At 42.0% G+C, this 15,527-nt stretch overlaps 1 protein-coding gene across 1 annotated transcript in view; it reads left to right on the forward strand.

Moving 5' to 3' along the window:
- The first annotated feature begins 8,020 nt into the window (after window positions 1-8,020).
- The window catches only part of FMN2 (formin 2), a 162,720-nt gene continuing 155,213 nt past the window's right edge, over window positions 8,021-15,527 (forward strand). The window contains exons 1-2 of the mRNA XM_083732050.1: window positions 8,021-8,188; window positions 11,181-13,144. Coding sequence (XP_083588176.1) covers window positions 11,221-13,144 — 1,924 coding nt within the window. The 5' untranslated portion in view covers window positions 8,021-8,188; window positions 11,181-11,220. The remainder of the gene's footprint in view (window positions 8,189-11,180; window positions 13,145-15,527) is intronic.

Below are 15,527 nucleotides of genomic sequence, written 5' to 3' on the forward strand. Positions count from 1 at the left end.
AATTTAAGTAAGCCATGATGTAGGAAACAAACTAGAGAAAGAAGACATTAACTATTGCAACCATTTTATCAATCAGAAATTCTCAGATTAAAAAAAAGGCACCCAGCTATCAAAGGTAGAATCTTGTTTGTCATAAAATGAAGAGTCAGCATATTGGGGAGGAAAAAAATTCTACATCCATGTAGAGAGGATGATTGTCATCCTTTTAGATACCAGAATATTGCCTGGATGAGGCATGAATTCTCAAAGGCACATTGGTTAGTGTACCGTGGCTCTGTTTGCATACTGTACTCTTCTGCACAGATGGTATAGTTCTCTCTAGAGGCCAGTACAGATGTAACACACCAATCTTCTAACCCTTTCAGACCCAGCCATCTGGTTCCCTCTGGCCCCAGTAAGAAGCTCCACTTCCTAGTAACAGTCATATCTGGTGCTACTGTGAAACACATCTTGGATAGAGCATTTCCCCATGGCTCACCATAGTCTTCTTTGGCGATCACTCATAACCAAGTAAGATTGTCTTCCATAAACACGGTTTTAAAAGTGAGTCTGTAAGTGACCGTGGAGGCCAATTCTGGATCCACACGTCCTTCCACAGTGGGGACATTGTTTTCCAGGTGGGAGTTGATCACGGTGTGGATTTGCCATGCGTGCCTTCCTCTTAGCACGTTTCTCCCTTGCGTCCTGAGTTCGAGCATCTTCAAAGTCCATGACACCTTTGGTAAAGCCTGTTCTCTAATTAGAGCACCAGTGTTTCCCAGTTGTCAGTGTTAATGCTGCATTTTTTTAGATTTGCCTTGAGAGAGTCTTTGAACCTCTTTTCACCATAGTACCATAAAGCAACAGGGAGAAGAATATGCCAAAAAGAGTTGGAGCAAGAACACAGCCCTGTTTCACACTGCTCTTTATATGGAAGGTGTCCGAGGATGAACCATCAATACTGGATGGTGCCGTTCCTGTTCTCATCAAAGGACATGGTCATCTTGTGGAGCTTAGATGGGAATCCTATCTTGATAAGCAGTGTGAAGAGTCCCTTTTGGCTGACAAGGTCAAAGGTCTATGAAGGTGATGTACAAGGGGCATCTCCTCTCTTGGTATTTCTCTTGCAGTTGGAAAAAAATCACATTGACTCTGAGTTCTAAAGCCGCATTTTGATTCAGGAAAGACCCTGTCCATGAGTAACTGTAATCTTTTGAGAACTACATGGGCAAAGGCTTGCGTGTTCAGACCCAGAGACCTCCCCCCCTAAATAAAGTCACACTTGACTCAAATTTTAGTTTTGGTTTTTGGCAGAATTTAGACCACAACTTTATTGATTACAGAAGGTGAGTGGTTGCATAGGCTCTGGTTCGACTAGCTCCCTGCACCCTGGCAGGCAGTGCTGACCCAGAGCTCTATCATAGGTCAGCCAAGGGTGAACACCTGGGTAGGCGAAAAGCCGGAACAGACTACGTTCACCACCCAGATGCCCCCCCCCCCCGGACTCAGGCATGGGCACAACCCCTTCTCCGGGGTTGACCAAACCAGCTGAGTCCCTGGATTCCTTTAATGGAATGCCCTACACATAAGGATGGTGAGAGCGTTCTCCCATCCCTATCACCTGAATCAGAGCCTATCTGCAAGCTTACAAGTTGTGAGAATTTGCTGCGTGGCAGGCAAAACCCAAATAGCAATAGCCAGTCAGCCAAGTGGGGAAAATTCCTGCCATGCCCCTGTCCCAACGACAGATGACACACGACGGCATAGCAAGGTCAAGCGCAAAATGGCCTAAAAGTAAGCCGAAAGAGGAAGCTCTAGGTCACATGCATAGGTATATATAGGTCCCTCAATCCATTTAGACTGCGCCCGATTGGCCAGACTGAACCCAACATCAAGGGACCTACCAATCGGGTGTTGTGGCTGATCAATCCAACCCACCCACAACACAGAAGGTCAGTCTCTAGGTCTCACCGCAACACGTGCCCTCTTTTAGGGAGGACATGATTTCCCACACAGTGTTCCCGCAGTAATTGTTACAATCATGGTAGTCACCTTTGTTCTTATAGAGGGTCACAATGCTTGGGTTGTTCATGTCATGTGACATGGATCCTTATTCCTAACACTGCAAGAGAAGGCCGTGGAGGTGTGTTATTAGGGAGGAATTGAGACCAGCTTTCAGCACTTTTGTTAGGATTCCATCCTGTCCTGGGAGCTTACTATGTGTGAGAGAGCTAATGGTGTTCTTCAGCTTGTCAAGGGAGGGAGAGATTGTTCCAATACCGGCAGAGTTTGAATGTTGTCAATTGCTGTGCCAGAGACCATGTTTTCCTGTGAGTATAATTCTTCATAGTGCTCTGCCCTTTGCTTCATGTGCTTTCTTTGGTCTGTGATGATCTCTCTCTCCAGGCAAGGTTTTCAGTTTTCTCCACTGTTGGTGCAAAGACTGTCTTCATGCCTTTGTGCATTTTCCAAACGTTGCTGCTGTCAGCAGCAAGTTGAATGTTCTGATACAGCTTTAGCACAGCTTTGGCACAGTGCCTGGCAATCCACTGGGCATCACTCCTTGCCTTTCGCAGTGCAGCGTCTTCTCGCAGAGCACATACTTGTAGTTCACAAGAGCCTTGTGTTTCACAGCAATAACAAACTCTGTGTCCTTAATGCCAGCCTCAAAGCAGTCAGGGATCTGTCTTTTGCCCCAAGTGGACATAACTGTGTTGTCGGATGCCTCTGACGTAGTTCCACCTTGCTTCAACACTGTCTCTGAGGCAGATCAGTAGTGCTCGCCATCGCATAGTGATCTGTGTCACACTCGGCACTGTGGTGGCTCCGTATGACACAAGCACATTTCAGAGTCAATCACCTAGTTTCTGAATCACTTCAGACAACTTTTACCAGCCCTCCAATTAATGTCCATTTAATACGTTTTTTCCTTCCCCCCCTTTTTTTTGCAAAGTCATAATCTGATGGATTTGGCTACAACAGAAGACAACAGTGCTAAAAGCCTACTTTCAAAATGGTGCATAAATCAATACTTCGCCAAAATGGAAATGTTCCACATTTAATTTCCTAATGTACACTGGGCTGTGGCATGTTAAAAACCAAAAGTGCTCTAAGAGATCATGATGTAAACACCATGCAAATTATGCACAGAGCTTTTCAAGTCTTACATCTCCCACTGGCCATGACAAATTATAATTATGAATAAGAGTGATAAAAGGAACAAATATAAACACAGGGAACAAAACAAAAAAAGAGGGTGGCGATGTAGTTGCTTTATATTCCCACTAGGGATGTAACAAAGCTGGTGGCTTACTAAGTTCCAGTGTTGGCAGCCCTGTAGCTAGGGCAGGCCAAATGGCTACAGCACCCGCCACCCCTGTAAAGTACCCCCTTGGGTGGCTGCTGTTTTTTAACTGACTTTCTAATTTGTGACCTGACAGACAAAGACAGTCCTCCATTTAAAAAACGATGGCTTTTTTGAGAACAGGAGCAATTTAAAAATAAGATCCTCTGAAAAATTCAGTGACTAAGACTGAGTAAGTGCACAACACAAGCCTCATCTGGAAGAGTCTCTAAAAGCTTGCACATTCAGGACTTTCCTTGACTTAGGGTAGATTTTTCATGGGCACAATCCCCTATAATTATTTCAGTGAACCTGAAAAAAAAACCACACTATGATCCTTGAAGCATAGAAGCCAACTCATAGAAACATAGAAGCTCTCATAAAATATTTGAGCTCCCCCCCAAGTTTATGGGCATTGCCATTTTTAAATGGTGTGAGCGCAGCTTCTCTTGTGATTAATTCTGTGGATTGTGGCTTTTCTTCAAGTTATTTTCTTCAAGTTGGCACTCCTGCCTTGAAGAGTTAAATATTAGAACTTTGTATTATGAGCTAGAGTTAAGACTCTGCTCCTGGACTCCCATCCACCCTGAAGTCTTTAAAAGCACTCACTATCCTCAAAAAGGTTTATTTGTGTTTGTGGTATGCATGTATTTGTGGTCTGTGTCTGTGGGAGGTGTGCGCATGCATGCAAGAAAGTGTGAGGTGGCCAACTTGGGACACACACTCACTTCTGCTTTAACTATGCCCACCCAGTCTAGCATGAAGTCCTGTGATGATTGGCCAACAGGGAATAAGGCCCTCAGACTGAAGAGCATTTTCTGCCCCGATATAGACCTAAGAGTGCAAAGACATTTAGCTGAACAGAACCACATATAGAAGACAGGACACTGCTGGAAAGAGCAACAAGTCTTAATTTGTGCCCACTGTACTGAGAGGGAATTAATGTATGTAGGCCCAGGAAGCTAATTGCCATTTCTGAGTTGTAAGTTCACTGCTCTAGTAATGGCTGATAATGGTTAAAACCCTAGTTTAAAACTTATGGCCATGTCATTCTTCCATATGAGGAGATAAAAACATCCTCTGCCACACACTTAGCATCTTGATGGCCTCATATGCTTTGTGGATGGTGAAGTGCAGCACAGAGTAACAAAGATGCTAGTCTATTCCTCACAACAGTTCTATTCACATTCAGTGTTGAGATGCATTTGAGACTGCGGAAATGACCCCAAAGCTGATAAATCTGGGCACAGATTTATCTTTTCACTTGTTCTGTGGGCCCAAATTGTCAAAGTGAAAATGTAAGTGGTTTTCACAAAGGAGGAGCGCAGCAAGGAATAGAGCACCCCCCTTTTAATTTTTCCATGTCTTTTTCTGTTGATAAAAGGGCAGAGCAATGGGGTCAGAAGAAAGGCAGCAACCCTACAAGCAAGGGAATTCTGGTAGTCAGAAGACCAATGGTTTAAACATTGCCAGTCCTCTTCCTTTAAGTGGTGGTTTCTTCTGAGGGAAATTCCACCAGGTGCAGCTTTTCCCAGCACTGTAACACTATGATGAGAATTGCCAAACCTGGGACAATTCTTTATGCATCTCTTACAAACACCAGAGCCCTCTCAGGGCTGGACTCACCTACTAAATTAAACAAATTGATGGCATCTTCATGCTCAGCTCCAATTTGTTGATTGCTAGAAGTGGAGAAACAGAACGAAGCATGTCATAGCACACATTTATTGGCTAGTGTGGTTATGAAAGGAGCCTGTGTATCAGCCGAGGCTCTTGGTGGCTCTCAGATAAAGGTTGGCTAGCTTTATCTGAAGCACTGCCAACAAGGACAATGAAGTTTCCCATGATTTTGCTGCACGTTCTGTCTTGGAAGTCATGCATGCGATGGGCTCCAGGAATCTGGAAAGGATGTCTATGGTTGCATGTCGTTGAGCCATCAGATGTTAAGGTGCTGAGCTGGGAGTGGTGAAGGGAAATGCAAAGATGGGGTGGAACTGGATTTATTGAGCCCCTAACAAGCATAAGGTGGGCATGACAGGCAAGAGATGACCTCTGGAAATGAAAAACAAAGCAAAGCAAAACAAAAGACTACCCTCTGTTCCTGATGCTATTCCCCTGCTCCTAAGTATATAGCAATAAGGCATTCAGGCAAGTTAAAGCATAATTCGTTCTGGAGGTCCGTTCTTAACCTGAAACAGTACTTAACCTGAAGCACCACTTAAGCTAATGGGCCTCCTGCTGCTGCCGCGCCACCGGAGCACAATTTCTGTTCTCATCCTGAAGTAAAGTTCTTAACCTGAAGCACTATTTCTGGGTTAGCAGAGTCTGTAACCTGAAGCGTATGTAACCCGAGGTACTGTATTTATTTTTCCCTATTTGAACTATAAAATGGTGATTTTCTTGAGTCAAAATGAGAGCACTCCTAAGCATTTTTTTAAAGAAAAAAAGCACTGATTACATTGTCACAGAGAAATGGGTTGGTGGTGTTTGACTAGGGCCTTGGTTCTGAAGTGCCCTACAGAAGGTGCTTTCCCCCAAGTGGAATAACCATAAGCCCTCTAGCGTAAGAGTGGTTCCAGTTGTTATGTTGATGTGCGAGCCAGTCACACATCTTTCCAGCCTTTGTCTAAAACATGTCTCCAAAACCTCCCCCTCTTTTCTTCTAGACACCCCTCCCTCCCTCTCTCTGACTTGCAGTGTGAATATCCTAGCGAATAACTGACATCTGCTCCTGAAACTACATTTTGTGAGTGATCTGTAATCACACTTCACCTGCTGACTGAGGTAAATTTGCGAGATTCCCACACCACACAGACACACACAGAGAGCCTTTTGCAGCAGTTTGACACACAGAAATTTAGCAGGTGTAAATTTCAACACAATTTGCATCTGGGCAGGGGATCACAGGCAGTGGTGCTTTTTCTTGCCTCCTAATGTGGTATTACAGTACCTGTTTTCTATCTTCTTTAAGGATCCACGTTTAGTTTCCAATTAGCACATTCTTGCGTCTCCACTTTTAGCTTTTGAGAATGTGATAAATAATTACATTATTTTAGGAGCAGGGAACATCTGGCCCAAGGGGTGGATGTGGCTCTCCATGACCCTCTATCTGGCCCTCTGGGGACTCTTTCTAGGCCATGCTCTGTGCCTTCTTAAAGTGCTTTTGCTTAGCTGCAATTTATCCTTAAACGAAAATAATGTCTCTTGCTTGCTTGGAAGTGTGCGCACACGTAGAAACTGGCTTTTAATCTGACTGGAATGTTTCTCTTATTGGACAAAGGTAGGAGTAAAAAAAAAACCTGTCCACAATAACACTTTATTTCCTTTAAAATAGTTTATATTTTCTGACCAGAGATCCTATATAAACGCTGGCCTATGGTAAGGGTTTAAGACACAATATACAGTGGTACCTCGGGTTCTTAATTCGTTCCGGAGGTCCGTTCTTAACCTGAAACTGTTCTTAACCTGAAGCACCACTTTAGCTAATGGGGCCTCCTGCTGCCACTGCACCGCTGAAGCATGATTTCTGTTCCCATCCTGAAGCAAAGTTCTTAACCCGAAGTACTATTTCTGGGTTAATGGAGTCTGTAACCTGAAGCATATGTAACCTGAAGCGTATGTAACCACTGTAGATCTCTCACATTTAATGTTGCCAAAGTCAGTGCCGAGGCATCCAGTTACAGTTATTTTGTATCTATACATTTTTTTTGCAGAATGGAATTTTATTACTAAAGGCAATTGGAAAGCCTCGTGAAATTGCCATTGGGAATTTGATAAACAAAAACAACTTGATTCTGCAAGTACTTAGCAGGGACCAAGCTGGGTACTGCTGCTTCCCATATAGCATATAAAAAGAGTGCAGTTCTGCAGTTCTCTTTATTAAGCTCTTCATACAGTTCTAGTTACAGGTAGGTAGCTGTGTTGGTCTGCCATAGTAAAAAAAAATAATTCCTTCCAGTAGCACCTTAGAGACCAACTAAGTTTGTTATTGGTATGAGCTTTTGTGTGCATGCACACATCTTCAGATACTCTTCATACAGTGTACAGGTTACTGGTACTCATTGAAAGTTCAGTTCTAGCTACCAATTTTCCAGTAATATTTCTTGTAATAATAAATATAACAACTCATATGCTACTCATATTCTACTCAGTTCTGAAAGTACTAAAAGAGTGGTATACGACATAAAACAATGTACCAAAAGAAGAAAAAGGTTACTGTTTCTTAAAAACAATCAAATACCACTAATACTGAATTCAAAACAGTGCTTTGTAGTGTCTCTTTGAAGCAAGAGCCTAGGCTTGAGCCAGATATTGCCTTGATGGCTGAAACCTCAGTCTTATCCCCTTTAATTAAAAAAAACAAAAACGCTTAAAAAGAAAAAAATAATGGGTTGAATTTCCCTCATGTTTTTGTTTCCCCAATCAGTAATTATCATGAGGCTTGTATAAAGGAAAGAAAAAGGAAACTGAGTTCTCTTCTAACTTTCCTGTTTACAGGTTCCTTTCAAGGACATCCTCCGTTTCTATCACCCCTTTATATTATTTTTTTATGCATGAACCCCTTCTGGTTTCAGGGCAGTTCAGGCATTCTAATACCTAAGGACATGTTGGTGTTGTTTTGGTTACTCTCCCTAATGATTTTCATGCCCTGGAGAAAAAGTTGTTCTGCTTACCTTGGCTTTCTTCCAGGAAATGCTAATCACCTGCTACAGGTGCAGGGAACAAAATTCCTACGTCTTTTCCTGTTCCTGCAAGTGCTGTGAAGACGTCAATGCAATCCAAAGTAATGGTGGTGAAGAGAAATATGTGGAGACTTACACTCAACTTTCCACCTGTGTGGTTAGGAACTATAAGGTACAGGAAAATGTAAGTTTCTGTGGTTTTTTAGCAGGGGGTTGTCTGCACTTTGGCTGGTTCATTTTAATTTTGTAAGGAAGAGTGAAATTAGAGAATTACAACTACTACAGGGAGTGATCTTGTTTCTGCACCAAATGTATATTCAGCATTTTTTTTTTGTCATTGCTAATAATGATTTAGTATTTGGTTCTTAACTAAACATTACAACAAAAACCCAACATTTGAAAGGAGGTGCCTATAGCATTACTCTTTAAACTTTCAACACAAAACCATGTATATCCTGACTATAAATTGGAAATAACTCCAATTTCATTAGGACTTTCTCCAAATAAGTAGCCCTCGGGCTGCAGCTAAAATCATTCGGGTGCTATGGTTTCTATTTATAGTGGTATGGTCTGTGGTGTTGAAATCATGTATGATGACATGAAGATGTCAGTTGCATCTTGGAGCTTAGAATATATGTGGCAGAATTCATTATCTTTGTAAAGTTAATAATCACTCTGGAACTCTATTTGCAAATTGTGATACTCCTTGGAGGAGAAATCTCATCTCCCTGAACAGTGGTAGACATTCATATACCCATTCATATACACCCTCCCATCAGATGTCAAGGAAATAAACAACTATCTGGCTTTTAGAAGACATCTGAAGGCAGCCCTCTTTAGGGAAGTTTTCTATGTTTGATGTTTTATAGTGTTTTTAATATTCCATTGGTGGGCGGGGTGTAAATTATTATTACAGTCACCTCAGGTTACAGATGCTTCTGGTTGCGTTTTTTCGGGTTACAGACTGCCCAAACCCGGAAGTACTGGAACAGGTTACTTCCAGGTTTCGGCAGTCGCGCATGCGCAGAAGCGCTGAATCGCAACCTGCGCATGCGCAGATGTGCTGCTGCGGGTTGCGGACACTGCGGGTTGTGAATGTGCATCCCACATGGATCACGTTCGCAACCCGAGAATCCACTGTAGTGTTATTATTATTACTATCCCATTTTCTGGATTGATACTGAATAGTAGCTCGTGTAAAAAAAAGATCCTTACTATAGGGACAAAAATTAGCTTGAGGAAGTTTGTTGCATATGATTTAGGTTACGAGTTTACACGTGGGAACGCTACATGTCCTTACTTCATCTGTTCCATAACACTAAAACAGATGAAATCTGGCACATATAAAGATCACTTAGGCACCAATGCAACAGGTCTTAGGACTGGACTGTGTAACAAAGATAAACATTTAGGTCATATACCATATGTGTTGTGAAAAGAGGGAAACCTCATTTCCTAGTTATATTTTCATTTAAATTTTCTAACCCACCTTCATTGAATAATGATCCTAGAGGGATCCAGCATGAAAAAAAAAAAAAAAGTTACAAATTGGCAAAATGATCAGAGTTTAAACCAACATATATAACTTTAAATACTTGAATTTAAATTAGTCAAAGTACTTGCCAGGGTGGAAGGAATGGTGCTCTTCTCTGTTCTATGCAGACATGCTCTAGGTAAATTTTCTAGGCTATAAAGCTAAATTATTTTAAGAGTAATTCTAATTCAATGGGCTAAACCTGATAAGATTTAGAGGGGCTTAAAGATAGCTCCAGTCGCAGATGACTCTGGGATTGCACGTTTATCTCGCTCTATAGGACGAGGGAGCCGGTGTTTTTTCCACAGACAGCTTCTGGGTCATGTGGCCAGCATGACTAAGCCGCTTGTGGCGAACCAGAGCAGCACATGGAAATGCTGTTTACCTTTCCGCCGGAGCAGTACCTATTTATCTACTTGCACTTTGATGTGCTTTCAAACTGCTAGGTTGGCAGGAGCAATGGGAGTTCACCCTGTTGCGGGGATTCGAACCGCCGACCTTCTGATCAGCAAGCCCTAGGCTCTGTGGTTTAGACCACAGCGCCACCCGCATCCCATATATATATATATATATATATATATATATATATATATGTGTGTGTGTGTGTGTGTGTGTTAAACAAAGAATGTAGGATATTTGTGAACAGCACTTTATATGGGCTGTATATAATTCTTTGTACAGTCATTTTATGCACGTTTACTCAGCAGTATCCCAACTAAGTTCAGTGAGAGTTACCACCAAGCCATTGTGGATGCTAAGCTGCATTGAACACAGTGGGACATACTTCACAGTATACACTCTATTATAAATTTTCTCCTTCCTGTAGGTCTCTAATTGTCTGGTGGCTTCCTAACATTGGTATAGGCTACTGTCAGGAGCCTGGATGATGGAACAGATGGAGTTTGGGTTTGATTTATAATGACAGGTCTCATGCCCCCCTGTTTTACATAAATTAATTTAAAACATCGTAATCCCATGAACATAAAGCACCAAAGGATTAATATCCACAAACCTCTACCAAAAGTAGAAACAATTCAAGTTAGCAAGTCATATAGTATTTTAAAAGTTAATAAAAAAAAATCAAACATGAAGTGAGGCATAACTTACTTGAAACTTGCATCTTCCTGATGTTGGTTGGTGTTACCAAATGCTCTGTGTTTAAAGAGGAAACAATGATTGTGTGCTGAATATTGATGAACTTAATCCCTTTGAGGATTACCATTATTTGTACCCCCTTGGAATACAAATGGCTTATTTCTGAATGGTCATTGAGACCAGTATACTGAATAATCTGTAGTATCATTAACCTTTAACAATTTCTGCGAAGAATTTGTGTGTCTGTATGTTGCAGTTTTTATATTAATATATATATAGAACTGTGTTGCTGAATTGTGTGAGAGTTTTTAAAAGACTGTATAAAATAATATAGTGTTTGCACAATCGCAATAATATATGTTGTGGCAATATTTGCACTATTAAAAAGCAGAACATTTTTCTTTTCAAAGATTAAAAGCTGCTAGTGTCTTTTGTGAAAAGTTATTATGGAATTTGAGGTTTAATCCCCCCCCTACTTCTCTCTCTCTCTCTCTCTCTCTCTCTCTCTCTCTCTCTCCCTCCTTTCCTACCCCCTGCCCAATTCCAGGAATTAATCCTTTGAAAGGCTGGAATTAAAGCATTTTGCAATGCAGAGGACTCTGACAGTGGAGAAGAAAGTTCCTGTTGCTGAGGAATCACTCTTCATATCTACCAAAGAGAGCCAGGACTGTAGCAGACTCAGTCTGAAAAGGCAACGGTGCCACAAGCTACCATTGGAAGGAGCTGTCTGCATCTCTCGGTGCTCTACTGAGCATGTCCCTGAGGAGCCCTGTGCTAGCAGCACATTATGCAAAAAGGCAGCTCCAGCAGCTGGGAGAGAGGCAGAGCAAGCCTTTGCTCCGCTTGCATCACCGCCTCTTGAAAACAAACCTGGATTACTCGAGAGGTCCTCGCTGCCAGGCCAGCTGAATGAAGACGAGCGGCATGGCTTGATTCCTGACGCTGCACGATTGCTAAACAACATGGGGAACCAAGATGGGAAGCTGAAAAGGAATGCAGGTGATGTGCATGAAGGAGGCGAGGATGCTTCTGGGCCCAGGGATGCAGAAGGCACAAAGAAGGGAGCAGGGAGCAAAAAGGGACTGGGGAGGTACGGCAAAGGGAATGAATCCGGCAAAAAAAAGGGGAAGTCAGAGTCTCGGGCATCTGTGTTTTCCAATCTAAGGATCAGAAAAAATCTGTCCAAGGCTAAAGATGGAAACAGCAGCTCGAGAGAGGATGTTTTAGAAAGCCAGGCCTCACAAACAGGGGAGCTAGACAGCGCTCATTCGATTCTCACCAAAACTCCTGATATAAGCATTTCTGCAGATGAAGGGGGTCTCTCGGACACAGATGTGGATCATTTTGAAAATACAAATGAAAATCGTCCAGCTGCTGCCGACCCGCAGGATGGACAAAGGACCAGCTCCGGCTCCGATACGGACATATACAGTTTCCATTCAGCCACCGAACAAGAGGATTTGCTTTCTGATATCCAGCAGGCTATTAGACTGCAACTGCAGCAGCAGCAGCAGGGGGCAATTAACATTGGAACAGAGCAGCATGGCACCAAAACAATGGACCTACACATGGCTAATTCTCAAGCAACCCCCTTAGGTTTTGAAAGGTTTCTTTCACTAAGCAGCGACAAAGACAGCAGTCCAGATACTGAACAGCCTGTCTCAGCGAAATCGGAAATTACAGAATATATTGCCACCTGCGATACCGAAAGTGAAGCGAAAGAAGCGACAAACGTAATGGGGCATTCCTGCAGCAGTGTATTCAGTATGCAGGAAGAGCACGGGCAATTGCCAGAGGAGCAGGACCAACCTGCTCGCGAACTGAAAGATTTACCCCCTTTAAATGCTGCAGTGACAGAGAATGGGGCTGTGCTAGGCAGTTCCGTGTTTAATTTTCCATCCCCAGCTGGCGATTCAGAGGCTAAAGGAATAGCTGTTGAATTTTCAGGTTCAAAAAGAGAGGATGATGTTGTAAATACAGGCCATGATCACGATGGTGGAGCCAAAGACAAGAAGCAGAGTTTGTCAGCCAGCAGAGAGGCGCTGGATGATGGGCTTTCTTCTGAATTGAAAAATGGTACTTTTTCCTCTGAGGATCTCTCAAGCAGTCCTGTGCGTAGTTCCAAATGTTTTAAGCCCTATCCTCTCATCAATCCCTGCTACATCAAAACCACCACTAGGCAGCTGAGTTCCCCAAATCACTCACCTTGTCTCTCCCCATCCCAAAGCCCACTCTTTAAAAGGAGACGCGAGTCCTCTCAGCGGAAAGAGAGTGCGCCAACCAAGAAGCAGAGGTCGGCCAGTTTGGCAGGTTCATTTAGTCGATCAGCAGACTGGACAGATGAGATTTCAGATCACAGAGCTGAAATAGCTCAAAAGTCAGGCTCGGCAGATTTCTTGGAATACCGGCGGAGTAGAGATGGTTTTCAAGGCGAAAGAGTGCATTTTAATCACTCGAGAAAGTCGTCAGGGACACCAGCTTCTACTGATGCCTTCCCCAATGTGTTTAGAGGTGAGTGACATTGGTAAACTATGGTAACCCTTGCTGTGACCTCGGGTCTGAAAAGTAGGTGGCTAGTGTACGGTAATTAACATGCCCTATCTATCTTGGTCTGATTTCAATTGATATTTAAAGTGAGTTTGCAAACTCTACAACTTTTTCTGCATGCAAGTTCTGTGGTCCCAGTGGATATGTCTGCAGCACTTGTTTAAAGTACTTGTTTTGAATTTTGCTTTATTCAGCATACCCATCAGGCAACTGATAAAGTGTCTTATAAATAAACAGTGAGCTCTGTGTATACAGCCCAGCAGACATTATATTTTGGGGAGCATTGTGTGTGCCTACTGCATCTGTTGCTCATCATTATTTGTTAGTATTTATTTTATTTATAAAAATATTTATATACTGCTATATCACAAAAATATATCAAAGCTGATAGATGTTTAAAGTGCTTTACGGTCCTGGGAGGGATTTATTTCACTTTCACAACTCTCGCAGTAATTGTAAGTCATACATTAAATTGCAAGTCAAATTTTATGAATATGAACCCTTGATTAAATGTGACTTGCACATGGTCACCATTGAGTCATGGCGACTGAATCCAGGTTTGCCTGATAGAAGCTCAACACTCTTGTCACTAGGCTATGCTGGCCCTTGGTTGATAATCTGCATAAATAATGTTCATGTAAATAAGGCATACCATGGATAGGTATTTGCACAGGGCTAGTCACTGACACCATGGCTGCCTTGGGGTTTAAAGAGCTGAGATCTCCCTAGTCCAGTGATACAGAAGTCTGCAACACTTGACCCAAAGGATGCGTCTGGTGTCCTAGAGTTTGTCCCTTGGCCTGGGTGGCCCATTACCGTTACTGCTTGAAAGCCATCTGCTTTTGAGCAGGTTATTCCAGTGTGTGTGTGTGTGTGTGTGTGTGTGTGTGTGTGTGTGTATTTCTACTGTTGGGCCAGATGTTCTGTACTTCTTCATTCAACCACAGTGACTGTTAGGCGCCATGAAGACACACTGAAGAATAATAAGTAAGGCATCAGAGGTAAACTTTGAAAGGTATCTTCAAAGTTTGGTTTAGCTTCATGGATGACCTCAATTTTTCTTAAAACTTCTAATATCATTATCAGAAATACTGGGTTGGATCCAGTATACATAGAAGGTCTGGGAAGGGAGAGCTGAGTCTGGAAGAATTGCTATATTCAAATCCTGTTTGAATTTAGCATTGCTCCTTTGAAAAAGAAAACCTATTCCAGGTGCTTTGTTCTTAAATTACAATGGGAAGAAAATAAACTACATCAATTTCTTGTCCAGGGTAGTCACACCATTCAGGAAGCATGTTGGAAGGTTAGGAGGGTTTCAGTCCTGTGAATCAACAGCCTCTGCTGGTGTGACCCTCACATGCCCCCGTTTCCCACTCTCCAGATTTGGATAGAGAGAAATTGTGAGGTCTCTCTCCTTCCTTGGAGGGGAAAATTATTTTAAAATCTGGTCTTTGGGATGTCACAGGCCATAAATTTGCAATATCAGCTGAAATTCATTCCCATTGAAGTAATGAGATTTCACTAAGGTCACATGTACACCACACTTTTAAAGTACAAACCTTCCCCGAAGAATGTTTGGTTAACTCCTTATAGAGCTACAATTCCCAACACCCTTAACAAACTATTTTATTATATTATTTCTGCAGAAAGCAAATAATATGAATCAAGTGCATGTTTTGTAGAGCAGTTGTGAAAGTTAATGAAAGTGGAACAGTTTGGAGTACTGCATATAAAAATGATTTGAGTGTTTTCTTCTATTCTGGTTTCTAAGTATTATTATGCTATCAATATACTTGTATGTATTATTAATTGCCAAAGGAAATAACTTTGTTGATTGTAGTCTTTTAACCATAGTTGCTAATTCACACTGCAATCCAGAATTCATTTAAGACAGTGATATAATTCCCATGGATTTAATGGTGTTGTATAGTTGAGAGAGTATTAGACTGGTTCAAATCTTTATCCAGTATTAAAGTTCATTGGGTGAAGTTGTGACTTCTCACTCCAAATGAACCTTATATGCTATGGAAAAGATAAGGCAGGATAATCCTATGTATGCTGCCTTGAAGTCCATAGAGAAAGTATGAAATAGAAATGTGATGAATCCAGTTTGCACTCTGAACTATGCTCAGAAGCCCACTTCAGGTGGTGTAAGTACCATTGATTCAGTACTTGACATTTGTATAATGGTGAGCGATGCAATTCCTTGAAAGTTCTTACTGAAGATTTGCTTACTGTAAAATAGTCACATAAGTAATAAGAATACTACTCTAGAAACTGTGGGGATCTATTGAAAATAAGTTTGCACTGTCTGCTATAGTGGTTCATTCAATTGCATGATACAGAT

The sequence above is a fragment of the Podarcis gaigeae genome (assembly GCF_964106915.1).
Source record: "Podarcis gaigeae genome assembly, chromosome: 3".
In the NCBI taxonomy this organism is placed as follows: Eukaryota; Metazoa; Chordata; class Lepidosauria; order Squamata; family Lacertidae; genus Podarcis; species Podarcis gaigeae.